General features: G+C 40.4%; 1 protein-coding gene across 3 annotated transcripts in view; it reads left to right on the forward strand.

Annotated features, from left to right (window-relative positions):
• PTN (pleiotrophin) overlaps positions 1-22,483 on the forward strand; it is a 96,874-nt gene that overhangs the window by 73,243 nt on the left and 1,148 nt on the right. For all 3 annotated transcript variants that reach the window (XM_082662058.1, XM_082662056.1, XM_082662057.1), the window contains exons 2-4: positions 555-670; positions 1,546-1,719; positions 3,890-4,051. In XM_082662058.1, the coding sequence (XP_082518184.1) occupies positions 556-670; positions 1,546-1,719; positions 3,890-4,051 (451 nt within the window). In that variant the 5' untranslated portion in view covers position 555. The remainder of the gene's footprint in view (positions 1-554; positions 671-1,545; positions 1,720-3,889; positions 4,052-22,483) is intronic.

The raw sequence follows: 22,483 nt of genomic DNA on the forward strand, positions 1-22,483 counted from the left end.
GCTGTCCTGGGGCTTGAACTGAGACTTCCCAAGTTTGCTCAGCAAGGCAATCATACTGACACTAGGCTGTCGCAAATGACTTTAAGTTCTAAGGGAGTCTTCATAATGTTATCCTGGGATTTTTATTCATATCAAATGTGGAGAATTTCAAATTATGAGTAAGTGTAAACTCTTCATTCCATCCTAGAATTTAGTGGATTTTCAGCACATGTGAGTTTAGAAGTGTTTTTGCTATAGATCGAAGGTGTGCTAGCTCTTCTTCTGTTCTGGGCTTTACTCTTCAGTGGACCAATGAATAATAGAACTATGATGATAAGATAATCATGATGATGGAAACGATAAAAAAAATCTGAGATGTTGGTCATTACTGATGCCTCTGAAGATAACAGCAAACATATACCTACACAGGTAATCCATTCACCGTGTCCATTCAGATTATCCACGTGCGCTACAACACCATGGCCGTTTTTGCGAACTGTCGGGAGTTATAAGGATGACTATATATAGTTACTTAGGTTGATGCCACCTTCCTCTGTCTCTCTGTTTGTTCCTAGAATGCAGACTCAACAGTACCTGCAGCAGCGTCGGAAATTTGCAGCTGCCTTCCTGGCATTTATCTTCATTTTAGCAGCTGTGGATACTGCTGAAGCAGGAAAGAAAGAGAAACCAGGTAAGCAATATGGTTATGAACACAAAACTCTTCACTGATTAACATCCATCTAATCCTTCCCTCCCTCCCTCCTTTTCTTTCTTCCTTTCTTCCCCACTTCCTTCCTTCCAAGTATTTAGAGGAACCTAAGTGACATCCCCTCTGATTCCGCCCCCCACTCTAAGTCCTGAAGTATAGGTGGTGATCATTAACTATTGACTGAAATAATAATGATCATATTAACAGCTACAACATACAGAAAATTGACCAGGAATCAAGTGTTTTACTTATGTTGACACTCTTCCTCAAAAAGAGTCCAGCAAGCAAGTTTTGTTTTATCTCATATTTACAAAGGAGGAAACTGAAGCTTAGGGAGGATAAAGCACCTTTTCTGTGTCACTCGCAATGTCATAAGGAGGCTGTGGAGCTGAGAGTCTATTACATCTGTGGTCCACCACATTTAATTTATGCTATTCCACCTATAAGACAGAGAAAGGAACGCTGACGTGCATTGAAATGGCTAATCTGACAACTGTTACTTCTCAAACAATATTTTATCATTTTTTAGGTTTAACTGACTTTGATCATCTTCTCTTTTTCAGAAATGTTTGCTTCTAAAAGGAGATGTCAGCAAATCACTTAGCACAGTCCCTGGCACATAGTAAGAGTTAAATGAATATTAGTTCTAGCTCCTTAGGTTTCTTTCTCCATTCTCTTGGTCATTGGTTGATTCAACCATTCAGCTAACACCTATCGAGTTCCTATTCTTTACTGGACACTGAAGATAGAGGTTAAAAGCACAACCATGCAATTATGGAGCTCAGGAATTAACTTGGTTATATCTAGCAGTTAAAGAGTTTTCTGGACGTTGATTGTTTTTCCTTCCGCCCTTTCAGAAAAGAAAGTGAAGAAGTCTGACTGTGGAGAATGGCAGTGGAGTGTGTGTGTGCCCACCAGTGGGGACTGTGGGCTGGGCACCCGGGAGGGCACCCGGACCGGAGTTGAGTGTAAACAAACCATGAAGACCCAGAGATGTAAGATCCCCTGCAACTGGAAAAAGCAATTTGGAGGTAAACCCCACCCCTTCTGTCCTAGTCATTTAGTTGTCCACCCTGAGATAATTCTGTCATTCTTCCATCAAGCATCTTTTTGAGGTTGACTCTATTTATTATTTTAACAAGTTTATTTTATCAGATGCAAAATAACCAAGCATCTCGCCTAACCCCAGGTCCCTCATTTTCAATTCTACCAGAATTTGGGGCCAGACAGTTTTTTGTCCTGGAGGGAGGGCTGTCCTGTGCATTGTAGGATAATTAACTGCACCTCTGACTTCTACCCACTAGTTTCTTGTGGCACTCCCCACCTCACCAACTGCATCAACTGAAAATATCTCCGGATATTGCTGCATGTTTCCTTTCGGTGGGCGTGTCAGAATAGTCCCCGACTGAGGCCACTATCTTACCAAAAGGGACAGAAAATATGCCCTTGATCCCTCCTAGCAGTGTTCTCTTTCCTTCTTCTATTTTTAGATTCCTTTGATCTTCCCTTCCTCTTTTCTTACTTATTCTCCTCCTCCTCCAGATCTCTTTCTGTTACTTCCAGGCCCTCTCTCTCTATTTTTTCCCTCCCCACTCTCCACACTGGTTCATAGATTTACTTACCAGATCCAGCAGGGCTACTATGAGCCACTTTTCACAGATTTTCTCTCACTGACTATTGCCAGTTTCATGCTGACCTCATCTCCTTATTTGAGAAGAAATCTTTCACACTTCCAACTTTAAACCCACCACTGAACACCCAAATTGCCTGTTTTTTCACATTGTAGATTCTTTGTCTTTCTCAGCCGTAGTGGGACACAATGCCCCAATATTCTCACTGGTTTACAGACATGTGCTTTGGCCTATTGATCAATGGAGAAGGATGATGAATATACGTACTATATCTTTTTCATTCTCTACTACCTTTGGGGTTATAACTTTTTATGAATGGAGGTAAATTCTATAAAGGCATGGTGAAATTCAGATACATTTGATCTTAAATTCTATATGGGTACCCTAAAGAACTACACGCAAAATGTCCTAAAAAGTGTGTCTTAAAGGTCTTATACCTAGAATATATAAAGAGCTCTCAAAACTAACACTCCAATTAGAAAGTGGGCAAAAGACATGAACAAACATTTTACTGAAGAGGATATATAGGTGGCAAATAAACACCTGAAAAGATGTTCACCATCTTTTCTCCATTAGGAAAATACAAATGAAAACCAAGAGACATCACTATATACTACACACCTATCAGAACGGCTACAATTAGAAATAACATCAATTGCTAGCGAGGATGCAGAGAAACTAGATCACTCATACATTGGTGATGGGAAGACAGAATAGTAGAGCCACACTGGCAAAGAGTATGGCAGTTTTTCACAAAACTGAACTTGTGTTTACCATACCATGCAGTGGTTTCACTCTTAGGCATTTATCCTAGAGAAATGGAAATTTATGTTCTTATAAAAACCTATACATGAACGTATATAGCAGCTTTAGCGGTTACCAAAAGTTGGGAATGACCCAGATAATCTTTCAACTGGTGAATGGTTAAACAAACTGGGGTACATCCATACCATGGAGGATTCCTCAACAATGAAAGGAACAGACTATTGATTAATACAACTTGGATGGACCTTCAGGAAATTTTGCTGAGCAAAACAAGCCAGTCTCAAAAGATTACATACTGTATGACTCCGTTTATATAACATTCGTAAAATGACACAATTACAGAGGTGGAGAACAGATTAGTAATTGCCAAGGGTTAAGGAGGTAGGAAAGGAAGAAGAAAGTTAAGTTCTGACTGTAAAAGGATAACCCGAGGGACCCTTGTGTTAGAAGTTGTTTGAATACTAACGGTGGGGGTACTCACTCTTACCTACACATGTGATAAAGTCACAGAGGATTAAATGTGCACACGCACATATACACAAATGAGTGCAGGTGAAACTGGGGAAACCTAAATAACATCTATGGACTGTGTCCACGTCAATTTCCTGGTGGCGCTATTGGACTATAGCTATGCAGGATATCACCACTGAGGGAAACTGGGTGCAGGGCATATGGGATCTCTCTGTATTATTTCTTGCATATGAACCTACAATTACCTCACTACAAAAAGTTAACAAAAGTGTCTATCTTCATGGCACTCCAAGAGGAACTCACAGATTTCTGTTTGGTCCTACCCTGCCTCTAGCGGAGTGCAAATACCAGTTCCAGGCCTGGGGAGAATGTGATCTGAATACGGCCTTGAAGACCAGAACTGGAAGCCTGAAGCGAGCCCTCCACAACGCTGACTGTCAGAAGACAGTCACCATCTCCAAGCCCTGTGGCAAACTGACTAAGCCCAAACCTCAAGGTAGGTTCCTGCCTTTGAACCATAATTTTTTTTTTTTTTAAAGAAGATGTTGGGGGTAGGACTTTATTAATTAATTAATTTATTTTTGCTGTGTTGGGTCTTCGTTTCTGTGCGAGGGCTTTCTCTAGTTGTGGCAAGCAGGGGCCACTCTTCATCGCGGTGCGCGGGTCTCACTATCGCGGCCTCTCTTGTTGCGGAGCACAGGCTCCAGACGCGCAGGCTCAGTACTTGTGGCTCACGGGCCTAGTTGCTCCACGGCATGTGGGATCCTCCCAGACCAGGGCTCGAACCCGTGTCCCCTGCATTAGCAGGCAGATTCTCAACCACTGTGCCACCAGGGAAGCCCCTGAACCATAATTTTAATCTGAGTGGATTGACGGACTCAGGCAGGATCTTCAGATGTGCAAACTCCAGAAGGAAATCTTGGGTGAATTACCTTTAGAAGGGGACTGAGAAAGGCTCATATATTGAGCATCGTGCAAGTACTTTTCAGTAGGCAATTGATGAATTCAAATTGAAGTCCTCTGCACAGATGGGGGGATAGGAACAGTCTCCTTGCACAAATAAACAACTTAGCAAAACAGGCCAATTAAGACAGCTGCATGGTGACTATATATTTCAAGCCCTAAATCAGGACTACATCCTGACAAGTATGGACAAACTTAGAAAGATCAAGAGGCTGAAAATGAAAAATCAAGGCTCTCCTAGATTATCAACATATATAGTTTTCATGAAATCAGTTAAATTATTTTATATTTTTTCCTTTTTCTACCACATAACTTGATAGGCGCTGTATTTCTAATGTTTTTTTCAGAGCCTTCATATTTGTTTAGTTAGATTAGCTTACCATCTACATTTATCATGGAATTTCAGAATTACACAGAGCTATCTTTCTATCCATTCCCAGTCAGACTCTGCTCTCATGCTGGAGAAAGTAAACCAAACCAATTATCACGGCCATGGTTTCATACGAATAGAATCCCAGCTGAGGGAAGACAAAGAGGTGTTAAACTCTTTTATTTCATTGTTGTATGGGCTGAGTTATTTCCCCCAAAATTCAAATGTTGAAGTCCTAACCCACAGCACCTCAGAATGTGACTGTATGTGGAGATAGAGCCTTTAAAGAGGAGATTAGAGTTAAATGAAGTCATACAGGTGGGCCTATTCCAATATGACTGGCATATAAGAAGAGGAGATTAGGACACATACGGACACACAAGGAAGACCATGTGAAGACACAGGGAGAAGACAGCCATCTACAAGCCAGTGAGCAAGGCCTCAGAAGAAATCAGCCCTGCTGACATCTCGATTTTGGACTTCTAGCCTCCAGAACTGTGAGAAAATCAATTTCTATTATTTAAGCCACGTACTCTTTGGTTCGGTGTATGGCAGCCCTAGCAAATGAATACAGTGGGCCTCAGTGAACTCTGCATTAAAATATCTCCTTGGCCTTTGCTCATTTTTGATTCTAAAATGGACCTGAAAATTCATACGAGCTAGATTAATTATAAGGAGAAACTCAGAAAAATGAAGATGAAATCCATAATAAATGAATATAAGAATATCCCCAGAAACTGGGGAGGATTGGCTGACTTGCCACTGATGGTCAGGAAGGACCCCTTTCACAGGCCTCACTCTTTTAGCCTCTGATGAGGTGGTCCATAGAAATGGTTACCTCCAACTTCAGGATGGCTAGAAGCAGGGTGGACCTGCAGGTGAATGTCTAGGATTCAGGCTGCTCTTTCCAGAGCATGGAAGCCTCTGCTGATTGTAGTGCATATTTGGAAGGCATGACGTGGGGCTAGGGTCAGTGCACTGAGTTCGTGTGCCAGCTGTACAAATGTCACTCATCTGGAGGCAACTATACAGATCTAATGGAAATCAGTGGCCTTATCTATTCAGTGAGATAGTCTCCAAAGTGGAAGAGCTAACAGATACAGTTTTCAAAGTAATTGATTTTTAGCCTAGTCAGAGAACCAACATCTTCAGCATAAATATAGAGTGGGAAAAGAAAAGGGATTGAAGACGTCTCTATGTTCCAGTCCAGTGGTTCTCAACCTGGGCTGCACACACAATTTTCTATGGGAACTTAGAGAAGTCCCAGTACCCAAGTATAACCCAGACCAACTAAATCAGCATCAGTCATTTTGAAAATTAAAATGTTCTTTAGGAGATTTCAGTGTCAACTAAAATTGGGACTTACTGCTCTAGTGTGCAATTCATAGACACACACACACACACACACACAAGCACACATGCCATCCTTGTTCTCTCCTGCGGTGAGAGAAACTGCAGCTTAATGGATGGGGAGGAAAAAAATGGGATCGGGATTAGGCAGGTGGTGGCTGATGGTGGGGCTGGGTGAACATGGAGAATGTTGAAAAGCTTGGAATATATCGGACAAAATGGGAACGTGATTAAAAAAGACTCCTCAGGATATTTGATAAACACATTAAGTGTGGCTCCTTTTTAATTGGACTGGTAAATAGTTCACCGTTTTACATTTCCCATTTAGTGATATGTAATGAAGGTTAAAAGTCTGATTCAGGCTTGAAAAATAGTGGTAAAAATATTTCAAGCGTGTAGACAGTCTGTAATTTTTTATGTCAAAAATTAAGGTAGATAATTAATTGAAAATGGAATTACCCTGAGGTCTGTATTTCACAACATTACCAGTTATGCATTTCGTAGGTCATTAAAATGTACTCTTCTTTTTGTGCATAACATACCTTTGTTAAAACTAACCTTTTCCCTCTCAACAGTGGAGGGTTCTATGAATCCTGTTTTGGCACCAGGAACTCTGCACAAAGAATATCTTATCCTACGAGTTGAGCTAGGGAGACATGTCAGATAGAAGATTTTCTTAATGGGATTCACTCACACTTTCCATGACATATGTTTCCTGGTTTAAGTAAAATGTAACAGGTGGCATGTGTGGGTTTCATATATATTTATACCATTTTTCTCAAATAATCATGAATGGATATTACAGCTTTCCCTGTGTGAACTTCTGCACTTAAGATAGCTCCTTTATTTCTGATCAATGGAAAAACAAGTAATAAGATGGAATCTCTATTATGATTAGTATTGTTCTGTTTCTAATCTCACGCCTTGCTTTAAGTGTTTTACATATATTATCTCATAAAAATTCCATATTTCCTTGCAAGTAAATAGTGGTATGAAGGAAACTGAGGAACCCTGGTTAATTTATTCAATATTTGCCCAGGGTTACGTCTCTAATAAATGACAGAGTCCACATTTGGTTGACTCTAAATTCATGTTCTCTTTTATACCCTGCAGATTTCTCACTTAATCTCATATGAGTATAAGGTAACCTCCATGAGTTTATTTTCCTTTGAAAGAGGAGAAGGTGAGGTTTGTAAAGCCCAGTACTGACGTGCAGGATGATGCCCAAATGGAAGAAGACAATTTCTAGGACATTATTTCTAAAACTGTTATGAAAGACATCTCCCAGAGCATAAGTTTCAGGAGGATGGGGACCTGGTCTATTTTGTTCTCCACTGTATCCCTTTTGCTTAGAACACGGAGCAGCACATAGTTAAGTGCTGAATAAATATTTGTAAAATAAATAAATGCTAAAAGAGGAGAAAAAGGTTTTGTACACTAGATCCACCAAAGACTGGTGGAAGCTGTAGTAAAGAAGTCATTTAAGCAAATTTTTCTCAAAGTTATACAATAATAAATTAGTTTCTTCCTTTATTCAGGAAAGAATAAGTCATCAGTGCTTTCTCCTATTTTAGCTCAGGACATGAAAAAGACAGAGGGAGGTAGGGAACCCGCTAATTTTGACTCGGGCACTGTCATAGGCACTCCTCATCATTTAATTTATTTTATTTTATTATTTCTTTTATTGGGATATAGTTGTTTTACAATGTTGTGTTAGTTTCTACTGTACAGCGAAGTGGAGTTCTCTGTGCTATACAGTGGGTTCTCATTAGGGATCTATTTTATACGTCTTAGTGCATATATGTCAATCCCAATCTCCCAATTCATCCCACCCCTCCTTCACCCCTTTGTGTCCATACGTTTATTCTTTACTTCTGTGTCTCTATTTCCTCCTTGCAAACCAGTTCATCTGTACCATTCTTCTAGATTCCACATATATGCGTTAATATACGATATTTGTTTTTCTCTTTCTGACTTACTTCACTCTGAAGGCCAGTCTCAAGGTCCATCCACGTCTCTACAAATCACCCAATTTCTTTCCTTTTTACCTCATCAGTTAATTTAACTTGAAGCTTAATTTAAGCTTCAAAGCAACACTATGTAGTGTATTTTATTTATCCTACTTTATATATAAGAAAACACAGGCTCAGAGAGGTTAAGCAACTTGCCCGAGGTTTCACAGCTTGTAAGTGTTGAAACCAGGATTCAAATTCAAAGTCAGACTGACTCAGAAGACCCACTGCCTTTTCAATCGCACTGTGCTGCCACTAGGTTTTACAAACTCATGAAACTCTGGTAGTATTAGATAAATCTCAATTCCTAGACTCATTACATGGTAGAGCATCTGGGGACCTTGCCTGTGATTGATGGGACCCTCATGTAACAAGTGAGGACAAAAAAAATCAGTGATTCATCCAAGTCCCCCTATTGTTGAGTAGCAGAATCAGTTCCAGGCTTTGTGCTCTTCTGACATCATTATTCTGCCTTTTTAAACCCAGTCACCGACCTTATAGCTAGCATGTACCTTTTTTTCGCCACACATCATTATCCTTCTCATGAAACACATCATCAGGTTCTGGGATTTTTTTGTCTGGTTTTTTTTTTTGTTTTATAAAACTCTTTTGCTCAGTTACTGGCCTCTTGTTTTGGGAAATGGTAGTGGATCAATATGCAAACTGCATGATTTTCAGTGTGAAAAACATGCTTTTTAAATTTTAGAATGGAATAGAAAGATGTTGGTAAGGCTGTGACAACCCAGCATGAAATTGAGGAAAGATGGGACAACATGCCCCTTGGGGGATAATCGTTGTGACTTGATTATTAACAAGGCTAAAAGATTAAAAGACTTGCTTGGGGAGAGGAGAGAACTGACGCATGGACACAGGGGGAGAGGGGGAGGGTGGGATGAATTGGGAGATTAGTTTTGACATAAATACACTACCATGTGTAAAACAGATAGCTAGTGGGAACCTGCAGTATAGCACAGGGAGCTCAGCTCAGTACTCTGTGATGACCTATATGGACGGGATGGTGGGGGGGGGAATGGGAGGGAGGTCCAAGAGGGAGGGGAGATATGTATACATAGAGCTGATTCATTTCATCGTATAGCAGAAACTAACACAACATTGTAAAACAATTATACTCCAATTAAAATAAAATAAAGTACTGGGAAACAGAAAAGACATGCTTGGGGAGAGGAGGCGCTTAATATCTAGAATTGCCATCTAAACTTTGGGAAATTACTAAATATCTCACTTGCTTTGGTTAAAAATTGTCTTAAAATTCATTACACTCCATTCTAACAGCATTACCTTTTGAGGTAAAGAAGTGGTCCTTCCTATGGCTGTGTCAATATTGTACAAACTCTATTCTCTAGCCTTGGTCCACACTTTCAGTGATACCAGATATCAGTTTGGAAATCCTTATCTAAAGGTTCTCTTGTGTTGGAATCCCACTTAATCTGAAGAGAGGTTTTAGTCTTTCACTTCTATATTATATACACAGAAGAAGGGAGACTACTGATATTCTAATGTAGACATAAGAATTGAAAGATGCAAAATTGGAATGTAGCTTTCCTGGGGATGGGGACAGATTGCTCTGGGGAAGGTCATTGATTGACTGAAAGGTTACAACTGGAATTTGCTTAATTGCTGCCAGAATCCGGCAGGGAGAAATTGGTGAGCAATTGTGTGGGCTCTTGAGATTTTAATTTCTTAGGAAAAGAGATTGAGAGCATTAATTTAAATTTTTCATTAAGAAAATCCCGTACCTGTCAGAGTTTTTAGCCGCAGCAAGATCTTTTCTAACTAATGAAGCAGAAAGGGGTTGATTGAAGAGTATTATATCGCTCACAGAATCTCTACAAGGGCCAGAGGATTTGACTTGGATCCATCAATACAGCAGAGAAGGCAAAAGATTCAAGAGAAATGTCTAATCACACCATACGTGACTGATATAGCAGAGACCCTCTTGCTGAAATTACCCACTGCTCAGCACATATAATACTAAGAATTGGACACTGGAAACTTCACCTTCCCTGTACCCCTAAAACCAGACACGTCCACCTCTTTTCTTGCCAAAATGTCCAATATCCCCAAATTTGGCCTTATTTTCTACTTGTTCACTTCTCCCTCTAAGACTCATTTAAGAGTGCCTGCATGGTAGAAAGTGGGTCACATATAAAATTCTGTTGTAAGAGCGTCTGGGAAATGTCTATAACTTTCCAAACTCTGCCTGTAAGTATGAGAAGAGAAGCTGAAAGGGATTTGAATTGCTCTTTAGTAAGTGATCCTTCAGGGAGTATGTGTTGGAGTATATCATCAGACCTACCCCTCTCTCCTGTGGGGCTAGAAGAGGCACTGATGACATTTCTTGGAGAGAAAGCTGCCCGGAGTAATCATATTGGACCAGTTGAGTACCCAGCTGTAGAGAGAGTTAGGTCTTTCCTTCTTGGAACCACCAGTCATTCTTTGTTGAGTCATTTCAGTCTTTTCAGTTTGAAAATAATGCACAGGAATAACTGAGCTGTGGCCAGTCTGGGCTGACAGTGCTATATCAAAGATCAGAGCAGAGAACCCTTCGGAGGGCAAATAACTGTTCTCCAAGCCACAAGTGTTTCTCAGTGGTCCCCCTGGAGGATGGACTCACTGTAGAATTAGAAGATGGCCGAGCTGAATGGGACTCAGGATGGGCCCTTCTGTGGGGAAGCTGTGGTCCTGCAGGCAGTGCTGTCTGTGGGAGCAGGTACAGCCCAGGGGAGCGGGCTGCTGGTAGCGATCACCAGAGTGCAGAGTCAAAGATGAGGCCCAGGTGGGGGCTTGTGTGGAAGGCACCTAGGTGAACTGAGATTTTTCCTATAGGTGCCACAAATGATACAGGCTAATGATCATCTTGGATCGTTCTAGAATCTTGAGCTATCATTGACCTGGAAATTATTAGTTGCTTTATAAACAAGATACATAAATACTGTGAAGTATTGTGAAACTCCTTTTGATACTGACAGGCCAGCTTGGCATATATCTGCTTCCAAGTCTGCCTGACAGAAGGGTATTCACAAATGGTTTCTGGGGTGGGCAGAGGGAGAAGCACATGGATGGACGTCTGTGCACAGGTGGTCCAGGCAACAGTGTTAATCCCTCTTGCTGTCCTGTCCACCAATTCATGCTCTGCTGGTACCAAGTCCTTGTTAAACTTGCCTGCTCTCGATAACCCTAATTCCTTTTAGTTCTTCCCAGCTATTTCTAGAAGTTTTGCCATGTCGCTGCTCTCTCTTTTTGGATGATTTCCTAGCCCTCTCAGGTTTGGCAATTCATCTTTGAAGATCAAAAGGACAGCAACCATTTAAGTGTGAGATTCAGCTGTGTGCAGGACACAGCGTTTAGCAACTGATCATTAAATGGGAAAGGGGGTCAGTAAAGTGATATTCCCAGCATTCTCAATTCTCTCCCGCTAAGTAGATTCTTTTGTTAGTTCTTTTAAAGATAAAAGATGCTCCCCAACATTTCTTTCTATTTTCTGGGCTCTGACATCCCTTGGGAATGAGCATGCAGCCCTCTGTGGATGAGCTTTGCTAGGCTGAGAGACTTTTAACTGTGTTGAGAGAGGTGAAGGCACAGAATCCCACTGTAGGCCAGCCTGGAACGCGCTCCCTCCCCTCTAAGACCCCTGACGGGGTTGATGGCTGCTGCCCTTGCGTTTGACCAGAAAGAGGCAGCCTGGGGCGTCTTATGGGGATTTTGTTCTTTTTGATCAGAGGGAAACACTGTTATTCAGTTTGGCCTCAAGGTTTTCATTTCTTTTTTATTCTGCTTGTGGAAATCTTCGAATGTCTATTTTATTTCCCATCCATGATACTGTTCTTGAAGTGAGAAAATCTAATTCTGCAACTTTCTTATTAGAATATCTGTTTTGTCTTCTGTAAACTAAAGTCGTCAATGAATATCTCATAGCACTATTGTAAAGATGAAGTCATTTATGTAAAAATGCCTGATAAATGTGCAATGTTTTTCAGACTGTTTCCTTCCTTCCAAATGGATTTCTTGAGGTGGGCGTTTCCCTCAGCACCTTTTCAGGCAAAAGAATTATGGTGATTACAATGATAGTAATTATAGTTAATATTTCATGAGAGCCTAGTAGGTTTTGATTATAGCTGGGTACATCGCTCATACACTGTGTCATTGAATATTCACAAAAACTCTGTGAAACAGTTACTATGATCATCCCCAATTTTATGTATAAGGAAACTATGGCTTAGAGAAGTGAGATGCCTAGCGTAAGGTGATACAGCTAATAGGCAGAGGAGCCAGGACTTAAATACAAGGCAGCCTGACTCTAGATTTCCTGCATTATGTACAGCTCCTACCCCTGTATCTATTCAACATGGGCATCTCAGTTTCTTATCTAAGAAAGGTAATGAATTTCAGACCCACTTATTCTTCCTAAAATCCCTCTTTTATCCTCACTTCCACCAGCAACAGAATCAGATCCTGGCTCGTTAGCAGGACGTGATCATCCAGTTTGGCCCCTGCTGGATCCTTGTTCCTGGCGTTGCCCGTATACTCTGCCTCAGCCACATCAAACTCCCAGCGACGGCCGAACGGGCCATGAACTCTTATATGTCCATTTCTCTGCACCTATGGTTGTAGAAACCTGGAACTTGTTCTCCTTCTTCTATACTTCATACATTTCATTCTGTAAAACCCAGCTCGTTCACTGAGCAAGTATTTATGGAGTGGGTTCTATAGGCTAGAGTTAGCACCAGGGATAAATCAGTGACCTATATGGACCTATAGTGCAATAGGAAAATCAGGAGGATAAATGCCAATGTACTGCTCAGAGTACAAAGGCTATGAAAGAGAGCAGCATGCTGTCCTTTGGCATTGTTTCCAATTTATTCATTTATTTATAAAATCTATTAAGAGCCTACAGTGGTAAAGGTTGTATGTTAGGTGATACTGATATTAAACAAGTTTCCTTCCCTCTTACTGCTATGTTCTAGTGGTGGTGGTGGGTAGATAATAGTGACCAAAATAAATAACTAGTAATTAAAATTAGAACTACATATTAGAGTAAGTGGTCTTAAAATCTAAAGAGCCAACTGTCAGAGTGACCAAAAGGGAAGGGGGCTAAGTTAGACAGAGTAACTGGGGAAAGCTCCTTTGAGAGGTAACTTTTGAACTTGGACTTGAAGACATAGAGCAGCTAGCCATACTAATGTTCTAAATGAAACAAGGGGAAGTTCAAAGTCCTGAGGCCAAAAAGCTTGTTTTGTTCAAGGATTAGAAAAGAGATCAATATGAGACTTGCCAGACTGCCCTTCCCGAGCCTTGAGTCGCTGCCTTTTCTCCGAGGGCTGGCTCCTCTGATAAGACTTTCATCCCTGCCTCTGCCGTGAGTGCATGTCTGCCTTGCCCTACCCTGAACCTCCTGAGGTCAGGAGCCACAACCCATGCCCCTTTGCAAGTTACCACATCTCATGTCCCTAGTCCCTGAGAGGAGCTCAACGTATAGTACCGACTTGATGAATGATGTGTCCAACTAAACTGTCCTGGTCTGGCTCGCTAGAGCACATCATTCATTCATTGGCTGCCCAAAAATGCATAGAGAAATCACAGTTAAAGCACAGGACACTCACCCGGAAGAAGAGTCACCTGGGTGTTTTACTCCCATCCTTATTAAAAAATTTTTGTTTCTAATGGCTGGGACAGACGTGAGGACCAGGAACTATAAATGTTTGTAGAGTTTACTTCATGCTGTGTGTCTGCTTCCATCTCCCTTGGCAAATTCCATGCTCAGAGGCTCATTAGCTGTGCACACACAAAACAGCTATGTAATAATTAGCATCAAGGAAGGCTGCGTAACAGAACAATGTTTGCACTAATTAGATACTGGGTTGAGAGACCTTCTTTTTATTTCCCCCTGAAGCTTCTGCATTCCTCCTTTCTAACTTTTGCTTTGTGTTTTAGGTTTTAGCTATTATCATCAGCATTTCTTGAGCATCACAAAAGTAGTTGCTATTTATTGAGTATTTACAACGTGACAGGCACTATGCTAAGCCCTTAGCATGCATTGTCTCACTTGGTCCCCACCAAAGCCCCAAGGAGTTTGGTTCGCCTTTTACAAAGGAGGACACTAAGGGTGCAACTTGCACAAGGTCACTAGCCAGTGAGGGGTCAGGCTTGAACTTAAAGTCAGGACTGTGTCCAGAGTTCTTTTCTATTATACCAGTTCTTCCTAAACTGAGTGCCTCCTATGGGATCTCTTTGGGTATTGTAAAATAAATGAATAGTTTTGGTTTCTGTTTTAACGATAATTCTAAAACATCGGTATAAGCGTGTTTGGGGTCATTTACGATTGAGTCATGTCAGATAATTTTTGACTCAAGCTTGTCTTTGTGTAATGATTGGATGGGAGCAAATGATAACTTTTAGTGCTGCAATTCTCAAGCTGGGGTCCTCTAAAGGGGTTGAGTTCCTCCAGAGTAAGACACAGCAGTGCAATGCACCCTGTTACACTCAGTGGCCTCCAAGGCTTGACCCAGGGCTGGATTCAGGGCTACCTTCTCTCCACTGTGAGATTCGTAGAGATGCTGGTGCTTCCCCAGGATCCATGGCGCCGGTGTCCTGGTGACAAGTGCTGCTAGCAGAGATAACTCTGCACGCTCTCCGTGACTCCAGCCAGCTCGGTCCTGATGCAAAGCCTTCAGGAACCTACAGGGAAATCAAAGCGGGCTGGCTGTTGCTCAGCGCACAGACAGGGAAGAGAAAAGAAGACTTTTTCAGGAGGAAAGAACAGTATCTGTAGAGAGCTCATCAGAAATCCAGAGAGCAGGAAGCAGGTAAACATTTTTCTGGTGTCCTCCTTCTGGGTCACACAGGGGGCAAGGCCCAGAGCTCTTTGCCGCAGGCTCACGCGTTCACAGCACTCGCTTTCGCAAGGCAAAAATAATTGCAGGAATTATTTTCATTCCACAGAAAACAGGACAACTTTATTTTCAGGTCTTTGCCCAGATGCACAAGAGTAATAAATTAAGCTGCTGTGAAGGCTGCTGTCTAAAAAAATGTAGAGAAGTCGACAGGAATCTCCTCAGATCTAACCGCTGCTGCTGCTGTAGACAGGGCGTTGGGTGGATGGGGGTGGAAGGAATCAAGTGATGGGGAAACGTAGCTCACCTGCTGGAAATCTGCAGGCCAAGGGTGGAGACGGGTGAGTGGATTAATGCAGAGAACATTGTGAAACCATTAATGAGCATCAAGTCCTAGATTGTGCAGTGCCAAAGTCACATATTCAAATGATGTTATTTAAAATGTGGGGAACCGATTTTTTTAAAACATAAGAATAAACACGTATATTTTGCATCTCTACAGCTAATGAGGGTGATCCGAAGGATATACAAAAATGAAAACTAGTGTGAAGTCTAGTTCACTGCTGTAACAAAGTACCGTAAACAACAGAAATTAATTTTTTCACAGTTCTGGAGGCTAGAAGTCTGAGATCAAGGTTTCAGGAGGGTTGGTTCCATCTGAACGCCATGAGGGAAGGGTCTATTCCAGGCCTCTTTTCTTGGTTCATAGATGGCTGTCCTCTCCCTGTGACTTCACATCGTTTTCCCTCTGTGCATATCTGTGTCCAAATTTCCTTAGGGCCCACTCCAATGACCTCATTTTAACTGAATTACCTCTGTAAAGACCCTTGTCTCCAAATATGTTCACACTCTGAGGTATCGGGGTTAGGAATTTAACATGAATTTTTGAGGGGGACATAATTCAGCCCATAATGACTGATTCATATATATATATAAATATATATAAATAAATATATAAAATATATAATATAATTTATATTTATAATATAAATATATAAAATATAAATATATAAAATATATAATATAATTTATATAAATATATAATTTAAATATATATATAAATATATTATATATATATTTATAATATAATATATAATATAATTATATTATATATATAAATATAATATATATAAATATAATATATTTATATATTATAAATATATAAATATAATTATAGAAATATAATTTATATATATAAATAAATATAAATATATAAAATATATATATAATATATATATAAAACTGATTCTTTTATATATATATATATACACATACCAAAAAATTTCATTTGAGAGTGAATAAAAAATGATTTATTGAGCTGTACTTACCGAGCTTTTAAATATTCTAGAGTTCAAGCTTTTCCCCTTTTTCATAAATCATAATTTGAGTTTCCAGTAACACCAGTTATATAATATTAAACATCAGATATGGTAATAGAAAAATAACGATGTGCTAAGTGGGAATTACTTATTGTTTATAATGATACATTTCATTTCTGACTTGGGCTGCAATATAAATTTTAATATTTGTATAATAAGGTAAATTTTCTACCTATGCCTTCATTATTGCAGAAACAAGCTTTTAAACATTTAAATATCATATTAGAAATAAGCGGTCTTCTTTTCTGCTTCTGATGTAGAAGAAGGCAGTTAATCTGTGTGTGGGGAAGTCACTGTCAAGAAGTGTAAGGTGTTGAGAGTGGCCTAGGACTGAAGAAGGGGCAGATGCTTTGCTGAACAGAAGAAACCTACACATTCATTCCCCCATCTAAGGCTGTGTGTGTGTGTGTGTGTGTGTGTGTGTGTGTGTGTGAGAGAGAGAGAGAGAGAGAGAGAGAGGGAGGGAGGGAGGGAGAGAGAGAGAGAGAGAGAGAGGGAGAGAGAGAGAGAGAGAGAGAGGGAGGGAGAGGGAGGGAGAGAGAGACGTGGATTTAATTATATCACTCTATTCTAGCTTCTAGAGTTCTGCAAAGTAGCTGGGAGGCGTGGGACGGAGTTAGGGCCAGCAGTATCACCAAGCATGACAGCACATACATACCCCGAGTCTCTAACACGGGTATCAGATTTGCGTGCTATTGTACCCGCAAATATACGGGCATAATCATAACCTACATTCCCAAAGCTACCTATGTAAAATCACACAATGTTTGAAGAGTTTCACTCGCTTTAGCTATATTTGCCTCTCTTCAATGTTATTTAGCACTTAAAAACCTTTTTTTTTGGCCAAAGCTGAAAAAGACAAAATTTAGCAGCCGAAAGCGAATGCAAACACACACACACACATGCGTGTGCGCATACATACACACACACGCACAGAGCTTTTTGTTTTCCTTCTGTAACTATCTACAAGTGAGAAAGCCCTGGATTAAAGGATGTACAGATGAAGCAACTCTGATTCCTTTCTTCACTGATCTTCTCTCTTGTGAATTCAGAGGAAAAATCCACAAAAATGTTCCGTTGTTTTTACATTTTCAAACACATGAATAGGTGTAGCTGATACATAAGGACAATGTGAATGTGCTGAGCTCAAAAGAGGGGTTTGACTTGGTGACTCTCTACCTGGTACACACATGCACATAGGTCAGATCAGGGAGTAACCCCATCACACTCATGTCTACTGTATAAAGGAAGCACGTCCTAGAGATGATTCCTTCCTAGATGGGTTGGAGAAGCCAATAGTTATCCCAACGTTTTCCTTCAAAGAAAAGGAAACGGAGAGACAAGAGGGAAAGAGCCTGAAAAGAGGAGTCTCTGGGTGAAGGGAGAAGGGCTTCATCTACTGATCCAGCGAGAGTTGCTTTGGAAAATAACTGACATGCTTAGGGACTTTTACTAAGCTTGCTTTGGGTGGTTGATGGAATAATTTCCTCACCTCCACGAAATCTTCCGTTAGGTCCACATTAACTCACTGCCGTTCTCATGGCTGAACTTGCTGTTTGGAGGCTGTGCAGTTAAGTGCCGAGTCACCTCTCCAAGTAAATGGGGGCAGAACAGAGGTTCCTCAGAGTCCAGACATATTTTGTTTGTGTCTAGGCACAGATGTATACTATTTTTTATGCACATCTACTTGATGTCAGAAAGCAAACATGTGTAGAAGGGCAGATAATTGGGAGGGAGTTGTAGGTATTGTTATGAAGTAGAATTGATGAGCAGAAAGGAAGGTGGGCAGTGAGGGAAGGAACAGCTGTCAGCACGTGGGCAGCACTGAGTAGCAGCCGCATGCAGGTGGATATGTATGTATAGAGGTAGGTATGTATTCCATACCTAATCCCAGAAGTAAATGCATCGGGTCCCTAAAAGAGGAAATGAAGCGAGTGACATTACAGAACAAGAAATCGAAGAGGAAACAACAAATCATGACACAGATGCTGGACCAAACCATATCCGAGAATAATATCTTAAGAACAAAAATCTAAGAGATTATGCTTTTGATTTTTAAATATCTAGAAAGTTCTTCCTGTATCGTGCCACTTAGTACCGGGAAGTTTAATGAATGGCGCCGCGCCGGGAAGCCAAGCCGTCTAAAGCCTGGGCCCCTGGTGGGCCACTGAGCTGTGCACTTACAAGTCAGCAAGCATCGTTGTCAGTTCTGAGACACAGCTGGCATGGCGCAAGGAATCAGATATTTCCAGGTGACTAGGCAGCTAATTCTTAAATACAGGTGCGTTCCTTTAAATAGGTTCATGAAGCATTAAAAGGGTGTTGGTGGTCTCCAGATTTTGGACTGACTTACATTGCGATGTTACTGTTTGTCAGTAATCGGATCCCTTTCCTTCGCTCAGTTTTCGTGATTTATTGGCTGAGTCGCCGCAGGTCAGCTCTAGGGCTTTCCACGGCGCGCCTCCCGCTGTCCCTGTCTGCTGCTAATCTTGACCTCTGAATCTTCAGTGTCCGTTTCTGTGTGTTCATAGCTTCCTCATATAGGAATTCTACCTCTTAGAAGGTACAGATCTTTTTTTCCTAGTCTAATCAATAGTTCCTCCCATCGATTTAATGACCCAAAGCCATTTTATTTGAATCAGTGGCAAAGAGAGGTCGACTCAGTTAAAATTCAAGCGCCCCTCAAATCTTTTCATCTCTTCATTTTCTTTTTATGTTTTCTGTCTACCCCATAGGTCATGTGAAAGAAAGAAATCAAACCAAGACATTCTCCTCAGAAAATGAGATTAGCTTATCCCAGAATTTTCAACTCTTCTGCTTCATAGAATAACATTTCCTCTCAGGGTGTTCAAAAAAATCTTTAAACTGATGTCTTTCAATGCTCACTCACAACCTTATTTCTTCCATATTTCCCTAATATTGGATATGGGAGTGGGTGTTTACTTGTACCATCCACATGGCAATCCTATTTCTGAAAGGGCCTGTGAATAGATGGAAAAGAGATGATGCATCCTGTTTGATTATTTGCCTTTTGAGAACGAGTTTGCTGTGATCGACTCATATAGGTTGCTGATAAAAATTTAAACTGGTACTTCCTTTCAAGAAAGAAATATGCCAGTATATACCTAGAGCTTTAAAAACATTCTGCCCTTTGATCAAGTAGATCCTCTTCTAATAATTTATACTAAGGCAGAATTTTAACATACAATGATTTGTCTGTAAAAGCACACATTGCACCATTATTCATAATAACAGAAAGTGGGGACACGCCAACTGAGCAGCAAAAGAAGAAAGGTTACAAAAAATAAGGGTGGGCATGTCATAAAGGAATACTACTTGGTCATGTTTCAAAGTATATGCAGTGGCATGAAAACGAATACAGTAGAACTTTTAGTATAATATACTTTATCAACTGTCAGTATGTTCCTAGTTTAAACTATATATTACATATATTTATAGAAAGGAAACATAAATAGAACCTGTTGCTAAAAGTGTTATCTCTATATTGTGAAACCATGGGTAATTTCTTTACCATATGTTTCTTTATTTTCTATATAAGCTGGTATTACTTTTTTTTTTTTTTTTTTAATTGCGGTACGCGGGCCTCTGACTGTTGTGGCCTCTCCCATTGCGGAGCACAGGTTCCGGACGCGCAGGCCCAGCGGCCACGGCTCACCGGCCCAGCCGCTCCGCGGCATGTGGGATCTTCCCGGACCGGGGCACGAACCCGTGTCCCCTCCATCGGCAGGCGGACTCTCAACCACTGCGCCGCCAGGGAAGCCCTAAGTTCTTTGTTGATCATAGATTCCATGATACTATTTAAAAACCCTCATGTAGACAGGATAAAGCTTGAGAGGATATTCACAAGTTTTTTAGACCACAGAGACAAGTAGTGACAAAGCTCATTTTGTTTGTCAGTAAAATGTACGTAAAAGTCACAATGTGAGAAATCAAATTGACCTTATGCAAATACAAACTTCCTTCTTTCCACTACCTTTTACTGGGACTCCTCATTTTTCTATTTATATTGAACCCAGAGTGGACTTAAGGTGTGTAGTGTGTCAAAGGAATGCCATGATGACTTGTCAGTTGCATCAAAAAAATAAATTGATTGATATTATGCAGATTATATGGCAATTGGTTGATTTCTTGGTATTTAGCAAGTTGTTAATTGATGAATGTAAAATAAATGTCAGGCTCAGGTAACAGAGAGAGGATATGCTCTTGCCTTTACCAAGGAGAACTGAGGAGAGATTCCCATTCCCAAAGTGTTCCCTGAAATGAACAACCTACATTAGTCAGATCAAATAGTGTTCAATATTCAGAATAACTTTAAGTGTTATGAAATAAAATTTTACAAACACCTGATTGGTATGGGATCCATTTACTTACATATGAAATAGGGACATGCTAGCCAAAATATGCAAATTATTGCCCCAAACATCCACTCTACTGGAGAGCTAGAGGATTATAAATTACTGAGGCTTCCCCAGTAAGGGATCTGGAGAAAATCAGACAAGGGAAATCAAAGTTATATTTCAGTTGTCATCTTAGATTATTCCCTGAGGATGCCATTTTAATATACAGCTGTTACTTCAAATGTCAACCAAAGAGTGGGAATTATTAAATGTTCAGACATTATTTGTCCAGAAATTGAAGAGAAAACCTTCTTTGACCTTAGAGCTATCTTTAAACTTGGAGGTTCTGGTCATCTCACCTTTAATAGGTTAAAAAAAGGGAGACTTTTATGATGACAAGTAAAAATAGAAAGAATAAAAAATTGTTACTTCAGTATGGAGAGGGGAAAATGTGAGGATACACATGAACAAAATGAATGCTTGTGAGCAGCAATTTAGCAAAAGTTTAGCAACTCCTGACCTAGTTGTGTATGTTGCACCCTTGAAGCTTGAGTAAATGAAGTTTAGGACAGTTACTTTGTACAGAAATACTACTTCATCTAATATATGATGGACTTTGGAACTTATCTGAAGAGCTGGTAAGAATGGAAAAAGCTCAAGCTCTATTTAAGTATAAGCTGGGTTTTGTACACCATTTGTGGTTGGTGTCATGTCCCCTCTCATCATAAGCCTTATGACTCTCTTGGACACATGCCCTATGATCTGATGAACAAAGCCCTAATCCCTACTGGCCACTGTTTGCGTCCTGATATTCCTCTGTTGCTTAGCACATTCAATAACCTGCTCAGTGCACATGTCTCGGTGATGACAAAGAGTATTAATCTTACAGAGAAATTACCTCCTGTTCTTAGTCTATTATCACACTAATGATGACTGCTTACCTTTATTTGCACATGTCATTGTGCCATGTTCTGTTCTCAGTGGATTTTATACAACTCATTGAATTTGGATATGAACCCTACGAAGTGGTACTATTCATATGCCCGTTCACAAGTGAGGAACCTGAGACACAGATACACAAATTAACTTTCTCAGAGTCTTATAGTAACTAGTGATGGAGCCAGAATTTAAACTCCAGCAGTCTGGCTCCAGCCCCAAATCCATACATTTCTGCCACTATTGTGGACCAAACGGAGGAAGTATTTTAGCAACATTTAGCAATATCCTTTCGCTCGCTAGCCTGGTGATGCTGACCATTCTTATCTTTGGAGCCAAAGCTGACATGTCCTATTCTATACTGTATTCTCCTGTGCTTAGGAAAAGGGAGATGGCAGATGACTGAATGGCAAATGATAAAGTCTTTTGATTTAAATCCTCATAGTTTTACTCACCTGGTTTAGTCCAGGTTGGTACATTCCACTTGCTTCATCCAAGGCTAGGAGTCTCTGTAGTGTCAAAGCTCCATGTTTGGTGGGTTCAAAGGTGGTCCTTCGTATATGAATAGCTGGCTAAATGTATAAACAGAGGGCAAATCAGGAGTGGAAGCACTTTGAAAATGTTTGTCAGTAAAGAATGCTTATCAACTCTCCATGGAAAGGGAATGTGGGAAGTGAGGGGCTAAGAAATCATTTGTAGCTCTCCATTG

The sequence above is a fragment of the Grampus griseus genome, assembly GCF_964374135.1.
Source record: "Grampus griseus genome assembly, chromosome: 9".
NCBI lineage: Eukaryota > Metazoa > Chordata > Mammalia > Artiodactyla > Delphinidae > Grampus > Grampus griseus.